At 43.0% G+C, this 24,646-nt stretch overlaps 2 protein-coding genes across 9 annotated transcripts in view; one reads left to right on the top strand and one right to left on the bottom strand.

Moving 5' to 3' along the window:
• SLC26A8 (solute carrier family 26 member 8) overlaps positions 1-7,150 on the bottom strand; it is a 32,164-nt gene extending 25,014 nt beyond the window's left edge. For 6 of the 7 annotated variants that reach the window (XM_030561251.1, XM_030561254.1, XM_030561253.1 and 3 more), the window contains exons 1-3: positions 4,720-7,150; positions 1,460-1,599; positions 192-308 (exon numbers count right to left, since the gene is read on the bottom strand). In XM_030561251.1, the coding sequence (XP_030417111.1) occupies positions 192-308; positions 1,460-1,599; positions 4,720-4,913 (451 nt within the window). In that variant the 5' untranslated portion in view covers positions 4,914-7,150. The remainder of the gene's footprint in view (positions 1-191; positions 309-1,459; positions 1,600-4,719) is intronic. The other variant, XM_030561252.1, reaches the window with a different exon arrangement.
• Positions 7,151-7,251: 101 nt separating this feature from the next.
• Positions 7,252-24,646, top strand: part of MAPK14 (mitogen-activated protein kinase 14) — a 62,517-nt gene continuing 45,122 nt past the window's right edge. Inside the window, exons 1-2 of one of the 2 annotated variants that reach the window (XM_030561259.1) lie at positions 7,252-7,874; positions 21,309-21,438. In XM_030561259.1, the coding sequence (XP_030417119.1) occupies positions 7,759-7,874; positions 21,309-21,438 (246 nt within the window). In that variant the 5' untranslated portion in view covers positions 7,252-7,758. The remainder of the gene's footprint in view (positions 7,875-21,308; positions 21,439-24,646) is intronic. The other variant, XM_030561258.1, reaches the window with a different exon arrangement.

Here is a 24,646-nt window from a genome sequence, read left to right as displayed (position 1 = left end):
GATCACACAACAAGTCAGAACCAAGCAGGTGACTGGGAGTCAGGATGCTCACTCCAAGACCATGCTATGAAGTAAGATTAAATAGATGAGACAATGATAGACATAGGCAATTCCCACACCCTCTAATGACAACTCTGCACATGACCCCATAAATCCTGGGGACCCAATTCACAGAGCAGAGTAAAACTTACCAATGGAGATATGGTGTGATGTCCCAAATATGACATATGTTAATGAGCAGCAGAATGCAGAATAGAAGCCATTGACAATTGGTAGTGGTAACCTCGTTAACAAAACTCCTGACAGTCCTGGAGGAGAAACATACATTTTTAAAACAAAGTGTACCTGGAAAGACTTTATCTTCTACTTTCATTGTCACAAAGAACACTAAGAAAATACTGAATCTTAGAAGATGTACATGTGTATGCATATTTGTTTGAGAGCATGCGTGCATCTCTGTGTAGGTCAAATATTGCGCATGAGAGTATATGCTGACCACAAATACAAATATATGTATGCAGATGTGTACAGGCCTGTACATAGCAGGCTATAAATTCAGTTAAGGAAATTTGATGTCAACTTGAAGCCCATTGTATATTCCCCAATAAAAACTATGTTAAAGACTGGGGGTAAAGACTAAGAGTATTTATCAGTAATTTAGGGTAAAATACATTACAGGGATGTTACAATTATTCCAGAATCAAGCATTATGAATCCTGGAAATTCAGAGTTCACGTTAAACTTTAAAAAAATACATATTAAGGAATGGAAACAAACAGTCAGGGCATCCAAACAATCTTAATTCTGCCCTGTAGTAAAACCATGCAATAACCATATGATTTTTATTATGGCATTTTAGTGTTTGTGATCCCAAATTAGATTAAAGTAAGTTTTAGAAACAAATTAGTTTTTTTCCCCTCTCACAGCATCCGTTGTTTAAGAAATTTTATCTCAGCTCATTAATTGTAAATTCTCAGAAAATGTATTCTGTAATCAAAGAGTAAATGTTGTAACTTTAGGGAGAATACATTGTATTCTTCATTCATAGCAAAGTAGTTGAATCCCTACTTTAAACAAATAAACAAACAAGTAAACTCAAACGTAATTATGGAACAATGAGCCGTGCTTCCACACTAGGGTAAGCATAGGCAAATGTACACAGGCATACATGTGAGCTGAAAAACTACTTTAAAATTCATCCCCAAAACTAATCCTGCAGGCACGCACATACACATGCATACCCACATCAATGTGTGCATATATGCAAGATGCATACCTGAAAAAAAAACATGCACCTGCATGTACAGAAAAGCATGCATATACAAAATCTATCCACCTAGTACCCTACATGACTGGAGAATAAACTTCTGATCAGCCTAGGGAGAATGGAGGAAAAATGAGGTATGAATAAAAATAGGATGGAATGGGAAGACATGCAAGAATAATTTGCTTTGCCTACCTTGCGGAATCTGGACCATCCCCACACTTAGGCCTGCATGTATGTCACTCAGGAACCACTCTCTGACTCGATATGCACACAACCAGTTCAGGATAGGAAACATCTTGAGTATGATCTTCCTGAATCTTGCCCAGGAGAATCTGAAAGGAACCAGACAAGTTCTGTGTACACTGTTGTTCAGTATTTCCATCTCTGTATCAGCTTACCAGGCCTTTGTCCTTTTTATTCCCAAAATGCATAGATCTATGATTAACCCCTCTCAGGCCCTGTGGACGTATAATATGAATGCAATGTAGTGATCCCTATGTCTGGTTCCCTTGCATTCCATTAAAATCAACAGCAAGCATTTTATGTGTCACATTACTCTTTGAATTAAGATCCCCAACTCTGGACATACTGATTTCTTATTTTTGGTACCACAGATGATAAGCGGAAGACAGTGCTTTGATTCCTGCTATTCTGATGAAGGTGGAAAATTGAAAATGATAAAATCTTTGTAAACGAAGTGAAAAAGACCTATATGTCCCCTAGTCCATCTACCACAGGGAACAATCAAATTAGTTTCTTGTACTATATTCTGTACTATGGGGATGTCAAACTAATGGCCTGCAGTCAGGATTAAGAACATAAGAACGGCCATACCGGGTCAGACTAAAGGTCCATCTAACCCAATATCCTGTCTTCCAATAGCAGCCAGTGTCAGGTGCGTCAGAGGGATCAACAGAATACACCAAGAATATGGGGTTGGATCCCTGACCAACCTGGCTAACAGATATTGATGGACCTATCCTCCATGAACTTATCTAATTATTTTTTGAACCCAGTTATACTTTTGGCCTTTGCAGCATCCCCTGGTGACGAGTTCCACAGGTTGACTGTGCACTGGGTCACATGATGCACTTACATGGCCCACATGTCTCTATCAGAGTTTCTAATAACTAAGCTTTCAGTTTAAAAAAAAGCAAGTTTCTAGTCATCATGGCTGCAATGATAATGCTCCAAAACGAACCACGTGTAACCGATGCAGCATCTGCCCGAGTCTGCTGACAGCCTGATACAATTACTTTCAGGAGCAAACTTCCATCTTCCCTATTAATTTGATTGGACTGTCAACTTTAAAGCCCAGTTACGACATTCTGATGTCAACATTAACTATTTAATCACTGATCATATTAGTGGATGGAATAGGGGCATGGGGAGTGAGTGAAGTTCAAAAGTTTGGCAGCTAGGAAAGAAACACAGAGAAGGAACAGAGGAGACTCACAAAGATAGGGAAGTGGGCCAGAAACCGTGAAAGGACGATGAGGAAGAGAAAGAAAAGGCAGACACAACAGGCCTGTGGGGGGCAGATTTTCTCAATGAATGATGAATGCAATAAAGCACTGAACAAATAATGTTGAGCTACTACATAAAGGCCATATTCTCCTCTTGCTCTCTGTGCAAATCTCCTACTGACATCAGTGGGTAATAGACAGACCTCAATGTAAACTCCAGCTCACAGACCATAACTAAACAGAATTCGACCCCCTCCTCCAAATAACTTAGATACCTTTGCTCTAGTACTTTGTCTGATCGCTATCTTTTATTTTATATCTCATATGATGGAGCTTCCTACCATGGCTACTTAATGGAGAGCTCTGTGAATGATGTTTTTCTTTCTGATTATTCGTAAAGGTAAAGGAGAAGCTAGAAGAGGAGGCCAGGGATAAAATTGCACTCTCATTTACATCAACGCAAATCTAAAGTGTCTCCACTCACCTCAGTGAAATTACTCCAGATTTACAACAGTGTAACTGAAGGCTGAATTTGACCCACAGACTTAGCTTTGAACCTCAAATCATATGAGGGTCGCAAAACAGTAGGTGAAGCTTCAGCAGTCACTTCAGTTCTAGTGAGCAGCTGAAACACAACGCTGAGAAGTGATAAATCAGTGACGTTTCAGGAGACTCAGTATCTACTTCTTTATAAGAACAGTGTTAATAGTGCACCTATTAAGTGACTACTCAAGAATAAGGAACTCACCTAGTCCACTCATAGTGCTCTTTGTAGGCTAATCTGCAGAACAATAACTGATATTATTTCAAAAGGAAGCCCCTGTCCTGATCTCCATATGGGAGAAAGGAAGGGTGCCAACAAAGAAAACCTACCACACGCAACCCCCTGATGAACCCAAATCTCAATGACTGACAGAATAAAGCTTGAGACAACATGGAGATTAACATAACTCAGGGGACAGTTCAGTCTGGGTGACAGAGTGATACAACAAAACTAAAGGGAATGTGACAAATAAGTTTTCAAACTTTGACTGGTTAATTTTTCCTTGGCGGAAGAACACGACATCCTCTGATGCTGCTGAAAGAGGCTCCTTTGTGGTCAGCACCTGCAGCATCTCAGCATAGAAGAGTATTTTGAGTCTTTGGGTATACACCCCAATCCCCAGGGTACTCTGGCAGGGCAAGTCCCTACTGGAAAGTATAGGCTGGGTTTACATTGACTAATACCGCATTTGCACACTCACTTCACCCATCCTAGGAGGGAACCTTAGAGCGCAGAAGCAAGTAAGGCAGAATGATGTAGAGCAATTTCTGCCATACTCTTAGGAAACCTAGTCTCTTTCTACTCTAGGCGGGAACAGAAAGTGGTACTTGGGAGAAGTTAAACAAAAATAGCAAACACAAATGCCAGGAAACCCAGATGTAAGCTTGTGTCTGCCAGCTAGGGTGGAAGGAAGCACTGGAGGGGACTGAAACAATCAGCAGAATCCCTCCTCACTATGCATAGCTGCCTCACATTACCACAGCTGTGAAACAAACAGAGACTTTTGTGGTCTGTAGGCAGCAACTCTACCAGTGCTGTGATACGCTTGACTCACATGCAGTGCTGGCCTTAGAGGTGAGTGATGCCCTGTGCCCCAACATTTGGGGGCACAAAATCTTTGCATTGAGAGGTCCCAAATCCCTGATTTTGTGTGAGGTTTTTTCTCTCAACAGTTTTGCTTGATGGCTTTTGTTTTGCGCAGTCGTCTGGAAGGCACCCAAAACATTTTCCATCTTTGGTGGCAAAACACACACAGGTGGCCCTGCTTACCTGCTCCAGGCATGAGACTCTACAGTTTGGTGCTTTGATTCAGCTTGTATCAGACACCTCTTTATTGTAGTAGAGTTGGGGGCAGCAGGAGGGTCAGTAGCTGTTTTTACATTGGTACCTGAACTGGCTCCTCAGCTTTTTCATACCTGCCAAATACCTGGCACATCACTCACCTGCACTGGACTCTTCCTTGGATTCTGAAGTCCCTGTTCCTTGGGGAGGGAGTGTTTCTTTCATAGTTTTTCTGGAACTGCTCCTCAGTGTATATGCCTCTCTTGATTCTGTACTTCCCAAGCTGCCTGGGAGCGCTGATACTCTCAGAATCTGGCTCCATGTGGTCCCACCAATAGTGGACAGTCAAAAACATGGGAACAGGAAAGGCGAGAGGGTGAAATCAAAGCCGTTGTCCTTACCTGTGACACTGAAGGGAGGAAGGAGGTCACAGAACTGTAGTGTCTCATTGAAAGAGAATGTTTAACTGACTAAGCCAGGGAATAAATCCATCCCTGGTGTAACCCCATCCAAGCCTGGGTCAGGTGCTGAAACAGTGGGGGCACTGAGAGCCATTGAATCAAACCAGTGGTCCCCAACCTTTTTATCTGGCAGGTGACAGACAAAGGACCATGGTGGTGGGCGTGCATCTGCCGAAATGTCACCGAATTGCTGTGGCATTTCGGCAGCGACGCCTCTCGATGATGTCGCTTGTCGGTGGCAAGCGGCGTCATCGAGAGGCGTCACCGCTGAAATGCCATAGAAATTTGGCGGTTGCTCGACCACCAGCCAGGACGCGGGTGCATTTAGATGGCGCCCGCAGGCATCGTGTTGGGGACCCCTGAACCAAACTGTAATCTGTGGATATGATGGAAAAAACCACTTAAAGACAGGGGGTGCACTAGCACCCCCAATTCCAACACCTGTGAACCCAACCCCCTGGGGTGGAGGCTGAGGTCCTCTGTCCACACGCAGTAGTGGCACAATGGCAGTGCTAGCACCCCCTCCCCTGCAGCACGAAGGGTCACTTCACTGGGGTCACCCAGGGGAATAGGACCCTTGTTCCCAGATCCCTGTGGCTGGGACAGCTCTTCAGAGGGGCTGGGGCCGAACGCCCTCGGCTCCCTGCCCGCACCCCGCACTCTGCTGGGCTCCCCCTCGGCCTCCCCCTCCCTTCTCTCGACTCGCCCACGCCGGGCCCGGCCCCTGCCCCAACCCTGGCGGGGACACACCCCTCGCTTGCCGGGAACAGGGGGAGAGCAGCGCCCGCTCCCCGGCAGCAACCTGAGCCGCCGCCGCCGCGAGACTCACGGGGGCGTCCGTGCCTCGCCAACTGCCAACCCCGGGGTGGGGCGCGAGGTGCACGGGACACTGCCACAGCTCACCCGCGGGGGCCTGAGCCCGCCTCTAACCCCAGGGGGTGACCGGGTCTGATCCTCTCCCCTCCCTTCTCCAACCCCATGGGGGGCTGTGTCTGTGAATACTGCACAGATACTGAAGAAAAGTGCAGGTGCAGCTCATAAAACTTCTCATCCGCTGCACGGTACACAGTGAAGCAAAAAGATCAGACACCTTGACAGCCCGTCTTTTAATAGCCTCTTCTAGCGCAATTCTTTGGTTTTTGTTGCATCCACCTACTTTTTAAAACCCAATTTTATGTAACTGGAAAATAACCAGCGTTTCATGCAATTGCATCCGTATGCCACTCAGAAAGAGTTTAGTGACTCACGTCTGCCTTGAATAGCGCCTATAAAACTCGCCACCTCAAGAGACAGATAGCATGGTCCAGCGGTTAAAGGGAAGACCCCCAGAATTCAAATGCTGACCATCACTTATTTGTTCTGTGACCTTGTGTCAGTCACTTCACTTCTTTTATTATTTGGTGCTGACACTAAGTTTGAGCTCCATTTCACAGGGCATTTCATTACATGCTTCATTTTGAAGCAAATGCCTCAATCCCATTTCCTATTCCCTAAGAATTTCCTATTCTCAAACACTTGCTCGGAGTCAAACACGTCCACAGCTGCTTGCTTTGAGGTTGATCCTTGGCGCTGTACACCGCCCAGGCACAAAAAGGCGGTTCCGCCAGTCCAAAAGACAGGGTCACCCTGAAGTGAGAACACGCTGGGGACTCCAGCTGGAGACGATTTAGCAGCTTTCCTCCGCCCCATTATTCCCTGGGCTCCTGCGTACAGGCGGCCCTAGGGCTGCGGGCTAGGACTGAGTTTGCAGAAGTAAGTCACACTAGGGAAGTGAAATTAATCTCCAGGTACTAGAACCACAGGGGCAGTCTTCCCTCTGATGTATGAGAGTAAAATAGCCTCGATGACCAGGCCTGTGCCCTGCCTCTCCCCCAGCCTGGCCCAGGTCCCCCAATATTCCCAGCAACAGCTCGGCGCCCTGTAGCCCTGCTCCAGGCAGCCGGGCCCAGCTCCCACTTCCTCCGCGCCAGGCTAGCCGCAAGCGCCGCGCTCCGCCCGGCTTCCCCGAGCCCTGGTAGCTCCACCTCCCGCCCCACGCCCAGCCAGGTCCCAGGCGGCCCGCGCGCCGCTCCAGCTCCTCGCCGCGGCTCGCTCTCGCGAGAGAGGAGGGCAGTCGGCGCCGGTTCCATATTGGGTCATCTCCGCTCTTTGCGCCTCTGCTCTCGCGAGACGCGCGCGCGGGGTGGTGGTGCGATCGATTGGTCTGGGTTCCGGGAGGAGGCGGACTCGCCTGGGCAGTGCCACTGGGCAAGGGAGGGGGAGGTCACTCTGGAGTTGCCTTCGCCGCCTGCCTTGTTCTGCTTGTGAGAGGAGTCTCCCCCCCCCCGTCCCCCGCCTGCATCAACATCTGGTTCCTTTTAGGACCCCCCTCCCCTCACACACGCGCTGTCCCGCCCCTTGGGGTGACAGTGCGGAGCACCCAGGGGGCGCGTGAGGAGAATCCTAACAGCCAGCGCGGGACAGCCCCCGCACCCCACTCTTTTCGGGGGGGGAGGGCGCTGCACGAGACACCCCAGCCCTTTCCCTCTGGGGGCAGCGGTGCGCGGAGGCTGTCAGCGGTCACTGGCCCGGGCGGTGGTGAGGGGGGTCGGAGGCGGCGCGAGGCCCCCCCTGAGGGGAGGGGGGGGTGCAGACCTGCCCCTCTCTCTGCAGGGGGGGGGCGGGGGAGGAAGAGCCACTGCTGGGGTCACTGGCAGAGTCCCCCCTCCCTGGCCGGGCGGGGCGGGCTCCGGAGCCGAGATGTCTCAGGAGCGGCCCAAGTTCTACCGGCAGGAGCTGAACAAGACGGTCTGGGAGGTGCCCGAGCGCTACCAGAACCTGTCCCCGGTGGGCTCCGGGGCCTACGGCTCCGTCTGGTGAGTCCGGGTGGGGGGCGCAGGACGGACCGTGTGGGGAGGGGTGGCGGGGGGCTGCTTGGATCGGAATCTGCCTGTTCTCACTGCGCCCCTTGGGGGAACTCGGGCACGCCGGCTCTGCTCTCCAGGGTGGAGGCAAGATGAGGAATCTGCCCCGGCTTCTCAACCACTTCTAGGTACCGTCGGTGTTGCACGTGCAGTGCAGCGACTGAGTTGAAGGGAGGCGGCGGGGATTCCCTGGCTTCGGGGGGGAGGTTCATCCCCCCCTCCTGCCCCCAATTTGGTTGAATCGGCCTTGCTCACGGGTGACTTTTATCCCTAGATTAGTGGAGAAACTGCTGCAGAATCAGCTTCTCCCTGGTGGGATGCACCAGATTGCACCACATGGCAGTTGGGGGTCAAGTCAATTTCACAGGAGAAGATAGTCTTTTCCCACTCTTCCTCCAGGGTATTAATGCACACACTTTCCTCCCCATCCCCCCTTTAGTTACTGAGTGGTGGGGCGTGCCAAGTCCGGGCAGTCTGCTTTGCAGAACAGGTGCCTGGTAGCTCTTGTTCCAGTTTCATCTGGGAGCTGCAGAGCAGGTTGCATTTTGGGTGATTTTTAAAGACAGGTTTGTTGGTACTGGGACAGTGATATGGTGGGAAAGGTTATGAGGCTATCCCTTCTGCCTTGCCCTATTTGCCAGGCTGCCAAGAGTGCACTTACAGATACCATACCACTCGTAATGGGAGTTTAACATAGGGAAATTCATAGTCTTTCCTGAGTGAGAAAATTAGGCATAGATGCCTATGGTAGCAACATCTTGCTGTCAGATCTGTGAAAGCATGGACAAAACTGGTAGGAAAACAACATTCTGTCTTTAATCTTTATTTAAACTAATTCAGATAAGATGTGTATCTGCAGAGCTTGACTTACTTGTAGTTACAGCATCATGATTAAAAAGGTTGTACTCCCTTGTTACATCAAGTATTTTTGCTCATTTCGTGATGCAACAGTGCTTATTCGTGTTGGTCTTCAAAATATAGAATAGGAAATGAGTTTCTCTACTTGACTATCCTCAAAGTTACAGTCAAATCACAGCAATGCATGAAAGCTTTCTTAGGTGGCTTTGCCCTTTTTTAAAAGAGAGAATATGTAAAACATGAATGTCTTATGAACACATATAGTGTTTAAAGCTTTTCTGCACCCAGTATGTCAGACCATAATGAAGATTTTGTAATAGTGTTTCCGCGCAGTGGTGTCCTCCAATGTGTGAAGTGATCATGCATTAATGAAGTTTTATGCAATATGTAAATTTATATCTACAGTGTAGGACTTGCAGTAAACAATACTAATGAAAAAAGTAATAGCCATGTATATACTGTAGCTTTTAAAAAACCCAAACTGTCAGTTGTTTGTTTTTTTTTAACAAAGGATGATTATATTATACTAAATTGTTTGCAAAGTTCCATTAAATAACATCTATTAGAACTATTATGTACTAAGGTATATGAGCATGTCATTTATCCTTCGTATAAAGATTAAACAAGTTCTAACAGTATGAATATTTGGTATGACAACGGAATGCATTCCCCCCAAATTTTTACTGTAGAAAGGCTGAGTTTAGCTGAAGTAGTAAAGATAAGTGCTTGACCTTGCTAGTTGATAAATATCTCCTGAGATGCTGAGTGTTCTGATTGCCCATTACAATCAATGGGAGTTGAGGGTGTTCAGTGCCTTGCGGCATGGTCAACCCTAAAAATAAAACAAGCAAGGTCTCCTCCTACCCCCCAACTCCTATTGCGCTTTCCAAAATGCTTGCATTACTTCTAAATATTTCTTTCTACTACCCATATAACATAAGGATTTGCATCGTGAACTTCCTGTTTCACTGTGTCAAAACCTTTAAAGATTGTGCAATTGCATTAGTAGCAGAGGAAGTTGTATTTTCTGTTGGAAGCAGCTTCGGACATGTAGCTGATAGTTGCTGATTATCATAGTTTATTATATTCACACAAGGACTTGCTCTGGTCTGGCATATCTTTTCCTTCCTGATCCTAATGTAAAGTTACTATGTTGAATGAGGCATCACATTAATTTTCATTGTACCAGATTGCGACTGCAAACACAGGATTATGATTTTAATGTGATTTAACACCCTCAAGCCAGAAAACTCCCCAGGCAGTGATGCAGATAAAATGTACTAGCGTGCATCACTACTTGCACACCGAGGTGAGGGGGTTAAACAGGATGAATATCTAGGCTGTTAGGGAGAAGACTCTTACTGAAACATAAATAACAGAACTAACAAGTCATGTAGATTAGTGTTTCCCAAATTATGGTATGCAGTAGTTGGGAGAGAAGGCACAGGCAGACCTCTCAGTTTGTTCGTAAGTCTCATCTTTGATTTTAAAAGAAGAGAAGGAAGATGTATACATTAAAATGTGAAGATGCAAGGTGGGCAGCTCAGTTTTCAAAAGTGCACTCTACAATCATGTTGGCAGCAATGCATTCTGGGATTCCTGAAGCACCTATTTCAGAATGCCTCCACATGGTTGTTAGGTACAGGAGATTTTGATTTATTTCCAAATGCAAGATACTACATTGTAGAATGGAATTGGGACAAGTGACTGAATTGATGTTGATGCAACTCTTTTGGCTTCCTGACCATATTGAGGAAAAATGCGATCACGAATGATGGGGTCAGCTAGATCCAAAGTGAAGACTGTCCCAGATGTTTCAGCAACTTTATGCAATGGGTACTTATAAAATATGTTGACCATTTGTTGTGTGTAGATATAAGTGTTGCACAGGCATTACAAGTTCAAGGTGTTCCAAGCAATGTGTTTTTACAACAGCTTTTTTGCCTAATGTATACAAGGCCTCAGTCCACAAATGCTCTAGATCGGTGGTTCTCAAAGCCTGTCTGCCGCTTGTTCAGGGAAAGTCCCTGGCAGGCCGGGCCGGTTTGTTTGCCTGCCGCGTGCGCAGGTTCGGCTGATTGTGGCTCCCACTGGCCGCAGTTCGCCGCTCCAGGCCAGTGGGGGCTGCAGGAAGCGATGTGGGCTGAGGGACATGCTCGCCACCCTTCCTGCAGCCATCATTGGCCTGGATCTGCAAACTGTGGCCAGTGGGAGCTGCGATTGGCAGAACCTGCAGATGCGGCAGATAAACAAATTGGCCTGGCCCGCCAAGGGCTTTCCCTAAACAAGTAGCGGACTGGCTTTGAGAACCACTGGTCTAGATTGCCTCTTTAAGGCCCTACTTAGTTACAGGAGAAATGTTGTAAGTTATGTAGCTCTTGAAAAAGAGGTATTCTTTATAAAAAATAGACTGTAAAAATATACAGTACTGAGTTTACTATCAGCTGAGAGTCAAAAATCAAAGGATCAGACCCAGACTCTGAGTTTCTTGCATGTTATGCCACACTGCTAATTCCCTTTAGCTTTAAGAGAAAAAAAATGGCTGCGAATGTAAGGAAGTTTAAATGTTACATTTTTAAGGGGAAATTAAGTAAAAACCTCACATCTCTTCAAATAGTTTGCAAAATCATTGCTACTTTAAAGTGTTTTTGTAGTAGCATCTATCTTCACCCTCACCAATCCATCACCAAAGTATCTGAGCACCTTCTAAATTTTAAAAAATAAATAATAAAATTGAAATAATTCTTTTTGCCTTTCTAACCTGTAGGAGAAATAATTTGATTGGTTTATAGGATGCATGTTACTTTGTGAAAGACTAGCCAAAAGAAATGAGTTTATGGGAGGAATTTGTAAGAAAGCAAGGTTGCTTAATTCCCTGGGGGAGAAGGGTGTTCCAGGTATGGGGTGTGGCATGAAAGGAGCCATGGAGTTCACTGGGAGGAGACTGAAACAATTTAGTAAGGCAGGTAGCATTATCAGAACATGCAAACGGGTGTAGCAGGAGACAAGTCATACATATGGGGAGGTGCTGGCAGAACCCTGAAAGTGAGGTCAAGGAGTTTGAACTTGTTATAGAACTCGAATTTTAAGAAGTGGAGGTATATTGTGAGTCATTTTCCATCCTGAACTACTTATTGTACAGGAACGTAATACTCATGGATATCTGGTATTGTAGCTTTTTGCAAACTGGTGCTGACTTAATATATTCAAACACAGGACAGGAAGAGGTGCTGAAATAAGTGCCCTTTTTATAACTGTGTACTTGATGTGTGTCAGTTCGCATCTATATAGGAACTGAACTTGTAAATGATAGTTTTAGTAACATGTAAACAGGACTCTCAAACATTTTGAAGGCCATAGATTTCCTGCTTACTCAATGGGGTTGGTGGTCTCTAAAACAATCTTCAGGGCAAAAAAGAGGATACCGCTAAAGGGACTAGATGAGTAGATTAGCATGTTTGCTTACATAGCAGCTAGTGATAAGCAGAACAGCATTAGTGGTAACTAGATTTGTAAGAGACTGATAATTAGTTATCCAGTTTCTAAACAAACTCTACTTGAAGAGTAGTTTTGCCAGTTCTTTAGTTTCAGACCACTGAAAAAAACATAATTTGTCTCAACATAGTAGTTCTCTGGATTTGTTCTGTCGTCGTTCTTAGAGGGTTAGCTTTGTTTAAGTGACATACAATCACAACTCAAAGTGGTGTGTGTTTTGGTAAATTAGGAGGTAATGAGGCATTTTCTTGAACTGCATCCATAATAAGAGCCTAACTGGCTGTGAAACTTGGAAGCTGTCAGTTATGACAGAGGCATGTAAATCCTAAACTCGTGTTTATCATTCTTAAAAATGGGATTTATAATTTCTACTTGCCATGAGCGTCTCTTCCTCAGCAGTCTTTGTCAGCTGAAATATAATGGATAGATTTAATGCAACTGTTTTAAGGTTGTAATAAATGCTGATTTAGGTAGTGTTTTAAAACACTTTCCATTGTGATGGCTGTTGTGTAGCTCTGTGTTCTTATTTGTAAAAGCATTAGATAGTCATTTACATCAGCCAATAATTACTCAGCATGCTCAAAAATCTTTAGAGAAGCTCAGTTTCTAGGCCTCAGATATGACTTAACTTAAAGCTGTTATAATTTGGGAGTAGAGAGTATCTCTGGAGTACAGACATCTAATGTTAATTGTTTTTATGCTATGTGAAAAATTATTGTACTGGATACATTGACACTTCCCTTGGGATTCCTCGCTTCCTCTTCTGGCTCTGCAGCAGGGATGACGAAAGTTGTACATTGTAGCCAGCCTCATGTTTAATATTAAAGTACAGCCTGTTGAGATATCATGATTCAAGTGGATACAGTCTGTTTGTTTATGTTAATTTGGTGCTGCCCTGGGAGTCATGACAAGTTGAAGTTGTAGCTCCCTTGCTTTGCAGTAGCTTTTTACAAACATTGTTCCCAGAGAGCTTTACTGCTGACATCAATGATAATGTTGTACTACAATGATTTTTTTTTTAATGCGGGCCAGGGGGCGAACTGTTCTGTATGTTAAAAATGTGAAGTGCAAAAATAAAAATATATTGTCAGTTCTCTTAAAAGATACATAGAAAAATATAAATTTGACAAGTAGAAGAGGGCAAAATTGGTAGGTATGTAAAAAAAACCTTCTCAATATTTAGCATGTTCTGAATATGGAAAAAACTTATCTAATATAGGAGCATAAAAGAATAGGGTGAAAGAAAACAAGAATTGAACTATTAAAATAACTTGTATTATGGTACCACCTAAAGGTTCTAACTGAAGGTGGGGCCCTGTTGTCCTAGGCACTGAGAAACCCCTAAAACAGAGGAACAGAGGTCCCCAAACTGTGGGACATGCCCACCTGGGATGTGTGTGCAGAGGAACATTTGGGGGGCTTGACTTTAAAAAGTTTGGAGGAAACTGCCTTAATAAATGTAAGCTCTTTAGGGAGGAAACTGTCTATCTAGGGCTATGTCTACACTAACACTTATGTCGGTATAACTTAAGTCACTCAGGGGTGTGACTAAGCCATGCCCCTGAGCAACATAATTTAGCCAACCTAAGCGCCAGGGTGGACAGCGCTAAGTTAGTAGAGTGGTAGAGCTTTTCTCACAGACATTGCTGCTGTTCCTTGGTGGGATTTAATTAATTAAGTCGATGGGAGAGCTCGCTCCTGTTGGCTTAGAGTGGCTACACTAGAGAGCTCACAGCAGCATAGCTGCAATGTTGCACCTGTGCCACTGTAAGCTCTCTAGTACTGCCATAGCCTAAGTAGACAAAACAAAGTGTGGGTGAGATACTGTTCTTTAAAGTTTTCTGGCTTATTGCTCTTCTCCATAAAGAAGGCTAATTGTAAAGAATAATGTAGAAATGTTTTTTTTAGGATAAAATATTCTTCAGTTTGAGGATCATATTGAAAGGAAATATGTAGAGTGTAGGGACCTTTAGTTTGGGTCAAGATCTTTACTTCTAGCACTGGTCAAGTATAAAGTAGGAAGACTCTTGTCATACTGAAGCCATTGGGGTTTTAACTGTCAAGTAGTTGTAGTGTGTTTTCATTTTAAACTTTCCTGGACACTGTTTCCTTCAGATTATTGCAGGCATCTAATCAATTTGTGTAAGTTCAAACTAGATGTAGCCTATTTGTGCTTGTTAGGAACAGAAAGGTTGCCTAATGGAGGTAGGATTAGTCTTAAAATTGTATTTCCTCCCTCCTCATCACACATCACTCTTGCACCACTGTAACTCCATTTATTTAACTGAAGTTATTCCATATTTTCTATTATAAGTAAGGAAAACCTAGCCAAGAATTCCAGTCTCTTGCTTCCTTGGTTGGCAGGATTAGGGATGCTCTGGAAACCGTATATTGTGTTCCAGTAAGTGAGAAGTGTGGTAATATTGATTGCAGTTGTGAAGATGGAATAAATATGCAGAGGTTTCCCCTTTTTCCAAGGCAAGAGAGATTGTTAAACTCTATTGTATGCTACCTGTTGCAATTGAAAGAGCTGGAGCCTGCAAAAGAAGATGACCAATTCACATCGGTCTAGTTTGGATTGTGATGACTAAGATTTTATTTTGGAGCTGTGAAGTATATCTGGAAAACACCTCATTAAAATGATACTGTTATATGTATACCCTGAATTCAGGTTTTGTGTGTTCTATTAAAAAAAAGAAAAAAAGAGCTTGCATGAAACTTAAACGAAAATGAAAATAGTACTTGAAATATTCCCCTGCAGGGTTTGCTACTTCAGCATTGATGCGTTGTAATTGTGCATGAGAACTTGAGATGAAACAGCAATCAAAACAAAATAAAACCATTACTACTTTATTTTGATTGTCCAATTTAGTGAAGCGTAGGAAGTAATACACCTAAATGATGAAGAGTATAGTAGATTTCAAACACATTTTGATTAATCCAAAGCAATTTTAGTAATTTAACTACAGCAGTCTGAGGTTTCTGTGATCTCTGAGAGACTTTCCCAGCTTTATTTCCATATCTTTTCCTGTGAGCTGTTTCAATGGAATGTACTCTACTGCATGGAAGGGGCTACTGCTATTTTGCACAGAAAGATTGAAAGTACTCCTTTCATATCTCAATAGTACAAAATAGAGAACATATGGAAGACGATTGTTGTAAGTTGAGAAAAAATTAAGTGTTCGGCTACATAGTTGCCCAGTTTTTCATAAGCTTCATTTCAGCACTTTGAGTGGAGAGTGCACACGGATTTTAATAGGGGTATTTTTCTTAAGTGAAACTTAGCAAGTTACACTAATAAGTATTGTGACCTGTGGCGGATTAACAAATTTGGCGCCCCTAGGCCCTCAAAAAATTGCCAGTGGGGCCCCCCCCCAGCTCACTTCTGCTCCCTCATGGTAAGCCTGGGAGGGAGAGGGGAGAAGGGGAATTGTGGCGCTCGGGAGATGGCAGCGGTGGGGCGGAGGTGAGCTGGGGCGGGGAGCGGTTCCCGGCCGCCTTGGGTTACTCCCCGTACCTGCAGGCCCCAGCTCACCTCTGCTCTGCCTCCTCTGAGTGCCGCTACTTGCTTCTCCCTCCCTTCCAGCGCTTTCGTGCAGCAAGCCTGGGAGGGAGATGGAAGGAGGGAAGCACGGTGCGCCTGGAGGAGGAAGCGGGCCGGGGATTTGGGGAAGGGGTGGAGTTGGGGAGGGGTCGCAAGTGCCCCTGCAAATTTGCCACCCTAGCCTAGGCCTTGTTGCCCCAGGCGATAATACGCCGCTGATTGTGACTTCATTTTTATAGAAGATAAATAAACTATGATTTGGAGCCGGCTTATATTTAGTTTCTATTTCTGACTTGTATAAAGCTGTGGATTTAATATGCATATATTTTCCTGCCGTGACTTCTCTTCTGTGGGATGTGATGATGGACTTTCCGTTACTGGCCTTGCTTTCCACTGTGAACTTGTAAACATGAGCTTTCCCTTCCTTTTCATGATTATCAAGGGAAATGGTCTGTATAGATCTTAGGTAGAATCGAGAGGCAGGGTGATTTGAATAAAAGTTCTATGAAATCGACAAATGATGTCCCAATTTTCCTGGCTTCTCTTCCATTCTCTCCACCCTTTCCCTATTATCTTACTATTAAGTGTAACTTCATCAATTTCACATCCTCTGCCTCTTCCTCTCTCTCCTTTTTGACAAACCTGTAGAAGCTTGATTTAGATAACATCCAAAGTGGGAAGAAAGCGGAAGTGGAATTCACTTGTTCACAGCTAAATATCTATCTTTTGTTGGTGCTTGGAATCTTAAATTCTTAGCTAGGGCTCTAGAATATTGTGTGGGGATTTATCTTAGGTGTAATAGAATAATGCTTTTCATCTATGTCAAAATCTTTTTTGGATAACTTTCAGGATTGATTGATTTTAAATTGATTGAGCGACTTAAATTATCAGGCAGGAAACCTTGATTTGTAAATAATCAGTTTTAATCTTGTTTTGCATTTGTACATTTTTTCCCTAAAGAGAAGTTGATTCTCATTAGTTGGTAATTGTTAAAACCTGTTGATTTACAACTAAATATATTTACATACATGTGGTATTAATTTTTGCTAACCAGGAGGATATATTAAATCTGTACACATTTTTAAGCAATTATATAACTTAACAGACACTTAGCCAGGCTCTTATGTTGTATTTGTTTTAATATGTTAGAAAATGGTGAATAATGCATTTTTAAATTTGTAGATTAACTTTTTATTGTTGACTCATATCAAGCTCTATTTGGACGGAAACTGGAATTCATTTTAAATGCCCGAAACTGTTATGTTTTGATTAGTTAAATAAAATTACCTTAAATGTGCTGATACATAAGAAAAATGTATCAAAACATGTTTTCCATTTAAAATTGATTTTATTAAAGGTAGTAGCTTATTAAAGGTAGTTAGTGAGTTGAATTGATTTTGTCTGGTAACCCACCATATTCTTCAAGATTTTTGAACTAGTATATCTCATCCTTACATTAGTATTTTATTCATAGATTGTAAGAGGAGAAAACAAGCTTTCCTGCTTTTTCAGTTCCCAATCTGTTTCTTAACTTTGGCCTGATCTACACTACGAGTTTATTTTGAATTTAGCAGCATTAAACCAAATTAACCCTGCGCTCGTCCACACAACGAAGCCCTTTATTTCAATATAAAGGGCTCGTCATATCGATATCTGTACTTCTCCCCGATGAGGGGAGTAGCGCTGAAATCAGTATAGCCGTTTCAGATTAGGATTAGTGTGGCCGCAATTCGATGGTATTGGCTTCTGAGAGCTATCCCACAGTGCACCATTGTGACCGCTCTGGACAGCAATCTGAACTTGGATGCACTGTCCAGGTAGACAGGAAAAGCCCCGCGAACTTTTAATTTCATTTCCTGTTTGCCCAGCATGGAGCGCTGATCAGCACAGGTGACTATGCAATCCCAGAATCAAAAAAGAGCTTCAACATGGACCATACGGGAGATACTGAATCTGATCTCTGTATGGGGACATGAATTTTTATAGATTCATAGACCCTAAGACTGGAAGGGACCTCGAGAGGTCATCGAGTCCAGTCCCCTGCCCTCATGAAAGGACCAAATACTGTCTGGACAATCCCTGATAGACATTTATCTAACCTACTCTTAAATATCTCCAGAGATGGAGATTCCACAACCTCCCTAGGCAATTTATTCCAGCGTTTAACTACCCTGACAGTTAGGAACTTTTTCCTAATGTCCAACCTAAATCTCCCTTGCTGCGGTTTAAGCCCGTTGCTTCTTGCTCTATCCTTAGAGGCTAAGGTGAACAAGTTTTCTCCCTCCTCCTGATGACACCCTTTTAGATACCTGAAAACTGCTATCATGTCCTCTCAGTCTTCTCTTTTCCAAACTAAAGAAACCCAACTCTTTCAGCCTTCCTTCGTAGGTCATGTTGTCAAGACCTTTAATCATTCTTGTTGCTCTTCTGTGGACCCTCTCCAGTTTCTCCACATCTTTCTTGAAATGCGGTGTCCAGAACTGCACAGAATATTCCAGTTGAGGCCTAACCAGCGCAGAGTAGAGCGGAAGAATGACTTCTTGTGTCTTGCTCACAACACACCTGTTAATGCATCCCAGAATCACGTTTGCTTTTTTTGCAACAGCATCACACTGTTGACTCATATTTAGCTTGTGGTTCACTATAACCCCTAGATCCCTTTCTGCTGTACTCCCTCCTAGACAGTCTCTTCCCATTCTGTATGTGTGAAACTGATTGTCCCTTCCTAATTGGAGCACTTTGCATTTGTCTTTATTAAACTTCATCCGGTTTACCTCAGACCATTTCTCCAATTTGTCCGGATCATTTTGAATTATGACCTTGTCCTCCAAAGCAGTTGCAATCCCTCCAAGTTTGGTATCATCTGCAAACTTAATAAGCATACTTTCTATGCCTACATCTAAGTCGTTGATGAAGATGTTGAACAGAGCCGGTCCCAAAACAGACCCCTGCGGAATTCCACTTGTTGTACCTTTCCAGCAATATTGGGAACCATTAATAACTACACTCTGAGTATGGTTATCCAGCCAGTTATGCACCCACCTTATAATAGCCCCATCTAAACTGTATTTGCCTAGTTTATCGATAAGAATATCATGCAAGACCATATCAAATGCCTCACTAAAGTCTAGGTATACCACATCCACCGCTTCTCCCTTATCCACAAGACTTGTTATCTTATCAAAGAAAGCTATCAGATTGGTTTAACACAATTTGTTCTTTACAAATCCATGCTGGCTATTCCCTATCACCTTACCACCTTCCAAGTGTTTGCAGATGATTTCTTTAATTACTTGCTCCATTATCTTCCCTGGCACAGAAGTTAAACTAACTGGTCTGTAGTTTCCTGGGTTGTTTTTATTTCCCTTTTTATAGATGGGCACTATATTTGCCCTTTTCCAGTCTTCTGGAATCTCTCCTGTCTCCCATGATTTTCCAAAGATAATAGCTAGAGGCTCAGATACCTCCTCTATTAGCCCCGTTCCAATAGATGAAATGCCAAAACATTTGAAAAAAATCTCCAAGGCTATGATGGACAGAGGCCACAACAGGGACTCAACACAGTGCTGAAACTTAAGGAGCTGAGACAAGCGTACCAGAAAGCCAAAGAATGAAATGGACACCCATGGAGGGAGGGGCGACTGATGACTGTAGCTATCTCACAGTTCCCGCACTCTCAGAAAACCATTTGAATTCTTGGCTGAGCTCCCAAAGCCTGAAGGGTCAAAAACATTGTCGCGGGTGGTTCAGGGTATATGTCGTCGACCCCCCCCCCCATCCCCTGTGAAAGCAAAGGGAAAAAAATCCTTTCTCACCTTTTTTCAATGTCACCGTATGTCTACTGGATGCTGCTGGCAAACGTGGTGCTGCAGCACTACAGAGCAGCATCCACTTCCCTTGCCTTATGGATGGCAGATGGTACAGTATGACTGATATCCATCATCGTCATCCTGTGAGTGCTCCTGGCTAGCCTCGGCGAGGCTGACCTGGGTGCCTGGGCAAAAATGGGAATGGCTCCCAGATCATTCTCTTCTTTATGCTTTGTCTAATGGAAATTCAGTCTTGCCTGGAATATCCTAGCAGCTGGATGCTGTCCTCCCTGCCCCCCTTTGATCTCTGCTTGCAGAGGCAATAAAGTCAGTGTTGTTTCAAATTCATGCATTCTTTATTTCTTCATCACACAAATGGGGGAATAACTGCCACGGTAGCTCAGGAGGGGTGGAGGAGGAGGGAAGCAACGGGTGGGATTGTTGCAGGGGCATCCCCTAGAATGGCATGCAGCTCATCATTTCTGTGGGATGTCTGGGGCTCTGACCTGGAGCGGCCGTTTGCCTCCTAGTTCTTTAGCAGGCTTGCCTGATAGTCTACGCAGGACTGACTCTCCCTTTAGACAAAACTTAAAGAAGAGAATGACCTGGGGAGTCATTCCAATTTTTGTCCATGCGCCCCTGGCCGACCTCACCGAGGCCGGCCAGGAACACCCATGATAGCAGCAGACGGTAAAGTATGGCTGGTAACTGTCTTTGCTAACTTGCAAAAGGCAAGGGGATGCTGCTGTGTAGCACTGCAGTACTGTGTCTGTTAGCAACATCCAGTAGAAATATGGTGACAGTGAAAAAAGTCTGAACGGGCTCCATGGTTGCCGTGCTATGGCATCTGCCCAGGCAATCCAGGGAAAAGGATGCGAAATGATTGTCTTCCATTGCTTTCACGGAGGGAGGATTGACTGACGACATTTACCCAGAATCACTCGCGACACTGTTTTTGCCCCATAATGCATTGGGATCTCAACCCAGAATTCCAGTGGGTGGGGGAAACTGCGGGAACTATGGGATAGCTAACCACAGTGCAACGCTCCAGAAATCGACGCTAGCCTCGATACATGGACGCACACCACCGAATTAATGTGCTTAGTGTGGCCGCATGCACTCGACTTTATACAAGCTGTTTCCAAAAATCAGCTGTTTCTGTAAAATTGGAATAATCCCATAGTGTAGACATACCCTTTGAATGAACTAGTAATTGAACTGAACTAGTTGAATAAACTGAAATGAAGTTTCGTAAGGGATTTCTCATTGAGCTGTGAAATGTTCAGGGAAGCTTGCAGGACACTTCCTTGTAAATTACAAGTTTTTGCAAGGCCAAGCTCTCCAGCATTTGTGTTTGCCACATCTTAATTCTCAAGTAAATTAAAATGTTCTATACAAATGTTTTGAGGGTATGCATCAGACTGCTTTCTTAAAGTATGGTATACACACCTTTTCTGCAAAACCCCTTTCTTGTTCTCCCTCCCACTGATCCTGAAGCAAAGGATTCATCTTGCTCTTTGCCACTTTTCCTTGGAAACCGAACATAGGTGTGGAAAGGTGGCTTTTTAAAATGTGGCACAGGGACATTTCACTGGGGAAAATGGGTTATTTCAGTCTCAATCCCTAGTTACTCTGAAAGTATTTTTTACATTTGGTAACTTTATTTTTTTTTAATTGTAGCTCTGCCTTTGACAGAAAAACTGGGCTGCGAGTGGCTGTGAAGAAGCTGTCCAGACCATTTCAGTCCATCATCCACGCCAAAAGGACCTACAGAGAACTACGGCTACTTAAACATATGAAACATGAAAATGTAAGTTCTAGGAGATGCCCAGAGACATGCAATGTTTGGGAAATTGAATATTCATAGCTGTGAAAAGCTCGATCAAATTCAAACAACCTAATGATAGGTAAAACTGAACCTCCAGCATGATTACATTAAAAGTCTTGTACTATAGGAATTTAAGTATCAATTAAAATGTTTTTTAGTACTTTGAGAAGGTGACAGAAGTAAGTTAGAAGAATGGGTACTTTTTTATAGCATAAAATTGGTTAATGTTAGGGCTGTCAAGATTTTAAAAAATAATCATGATTAATCACACTGTTAATAATAATAGAATAGCATTTATTTAAATTTCTGGATGTTTTTACATTTTCAGATATATTGATTTCAATTACAACACAGAATACAAAGTATAAAGTGAGCACTTCATATTTATTTTTTATTACAAATATTTGCACTATAAAAAACAAAAGAAATATTTTTCAATTCACCTAATACAAGTACTGTAGTGAAATCTCTTTATTATGAAAGTTGGGCTTACAAATGTAGAATTATATACAAAAAATAACTGCATTCAAAAATAAAACAATGTAAAACTTTAGAGCCTACAAGTCCACTTAGTCCTACTTCTTGTTCAGCCAATCGCTCAGACAAACAAGTTTGTTTACATTTTCAGAAGATAATGCTGCCTACTTCTTGTTTACAGTGTCACCTAAAAGTCAGAACAGGCATTTGCATGGCACTGTTGTAGCCAGCGTCGCAAGATATTTATGTGCCAGATGTGCTAAAGATTCAGATGTCCCTTCATGCTTCAACCACCATTCTAGAGGATATGCATCCATGCTGATGATACTGGGGTTCTGCTCAATAACGATCCAAAGCAATGTGGACTGACGTTCGTTTTCATCCTCTGAGTCAGATGGCACCATCAGAAGGTTGATTTTCTTTTTTGGTGGTTCAGGTTCTGTAGTTTCCGCATTGGAGTATTGCTCTTTTAAGACTTCTGCAAGCATGCTCCACACCTTGTCCCTCTCAGATTTTGGAAGGCACTTCAGATTCTTAAACCTTGGGTCTAGTGCTGTAGCTATCTTTAGAAATCTCACATTAGTACTTTCTTTGCATTTGTCAGATCTGCACTGAAAGTGTTCTTTAAACAAATAACATTTGCTCGGTCATCATAGGACATTGCTATAACATAAAATATATGGCAGAATGCAAGTGAAACAGACCAGGAGACATACAATTCTCCCCCAAGGAGTTCAATGACAAATTTAATTAACGCATTATTTTTTTAATAAGCGTCATCAGCATGGAAGCATGTTCTCTGGAATGGTGGCTGAAACAAGAAGGGGCATACGAATGTTCAGCATATCTGGCACATAAATACCTCGCAGTGACTGCTACAAAAGTGCCATGCAAACACCTGTTCTCACTCTCAGGTGACACGGTAAATAAGAAGCAGGCAGCATTATCTCCTGTAAATGTAGACAAACTTGTTTGTCTTGGCGATTGGCTGAACAAGAAGTAGGACTCAGTGGACTTGCAGGCTGTAAAGTTTTACAATGTTTTGTTTTTGAATGTAGTTATTTAACAAAAAAAATCCAACATTTGTAAATTGCACTTTCACGATAGCGATTGCACTACAGTACTTGTATGAGGTGAATTTAAAAATACTTTCTTTTATCATTTTTGTAGTACAAATATTTGTAATCAGAATAATAATATAAAGTGAGCACTGTACACTTTATATTCTTTGTTACTGAAATAAATATATTTGAAAATGTAGAAAACATCCAAAAATATGTAATAAAGTTTCGGTTGGTATTTTGTTGCTTAACAGTGTGATTAAACTGTGATTAATCATTATTAACTTTTTTTAATTGCGGATTAACTCAAAAAAATTAATCACATGAGTGCTATGATTAATCCAACATCCCTAGTTAAGATCTGCTACTGGTCGGTCGGTCGGTCTGTCTGTCTGTCTTTGTTTCTGATTTGCAGGATGTTTTGTAGGTGTTGGGAAGGAGGACTGAGGGAAAAGGCAATGGGGTGTAAATGCTTTTGAAAGTGACCAAACCTCCTTAGACTAACCTGAAAACATAAGATGGGAGAAGTGCCTGATTATTAAACACACGACTGTTGCATACTTGTTTTTATAGTTGATTTTGGGTGTTAAGTATATTTTACTGGGCTTATAGAAGATCCTTAATAGTACTAAATTGGTCTAGTTTCCTGTAACTCCATGAAAGTGTAACTGTTAAAAGGGTATTTTGAGAGAACTAACCTTCAGTGATGAAGCAAGGCTTGCAATGTAACTATTTCATAGTAAAGCCTCAATTTGATTCACAGTATGTTATGGTAATATACACAGGTATTAAGATGAGCCTAATTGATTTAGTGCTCTGTCTGTTCCTCTTTGACATTTTGTGCTTTTAACACGTCTTATTGCTTCCTCTGTCCATCTCCCACTTTCATCCCTGTGCCTCTTGTCACGCTGTGCCTTCTGTGGAGAATTTCTGTCTGTGCCAGACATCTATCCTTCTTTCGGATCCCTTCTTAGAACACAGTATGAATCATCCTAATAGTGCAGCATATATCGATTATAAAAAGAAAAATATTTGCACCAATATGTGATAAATTTATCTGTCCTGGTCATTGGTGATCTGCCCCTTTTTGTTTAAATGCTATGTATGTAGAATTGTGATTATAAGTGCCTTTTGACAGAGACATTGTCTTAGGCCAGGTCTACATTACACACTTACTTTGGTATAACTACGTCACTCAGTGGTGTGAAAAAATCCACACCCCTGAGCCATCAAGTTATACCAACCTTAACTCCCCATGTAGACCGTGCTGTGTCTGCATGAGAACTTCTCCTGCTACTGCCTCTTGCAGAGGTAGTTACTAAGCGGTAACATTTTACTATGCTCAATGCATTGAGTTGTTAAACAGTAAAATGTACATTATTTTCGGAGTTATTAAACTGATGGGAGAGCTCTCTGCTGTCACTTTAGAGAGTCTTAACCAGAAGCACTACAGAGACACAGCCATGCTAATGCATTTTTCAAAGGATATTAGGGTTGCAAGAAACGTCTGATACAGGGGTTGGCAACTGTTCAGAAGTCGTGTGCCGAGTCTTCATTTATTCACTCTGATTTAAGGTTTCGCGTGCCAGTAATACATTTTAACATTTTTGGAAGGTCTCTATGTATGTCTGTAATATATAACTAAACTATTG

This window comes from Gopherus evgoodei, chromosome 4, assembly GCF_007399415.2.
Source record: "Gopherus evgoodei ecotype Sinaloan lineage chromosome 4, rGopEvg1_v1.p, whole genome shotgun sequence".
NCBI classification, from domain to species: domain Eukaryota; kingdom Metazoa; phylum Chordata; order Testudines; family Testudinidae; genus Gopherus; species Gopherus evgoodei.
This window is presented reverse-complemented; position numbering and strand designations above follow the sequence as displayed.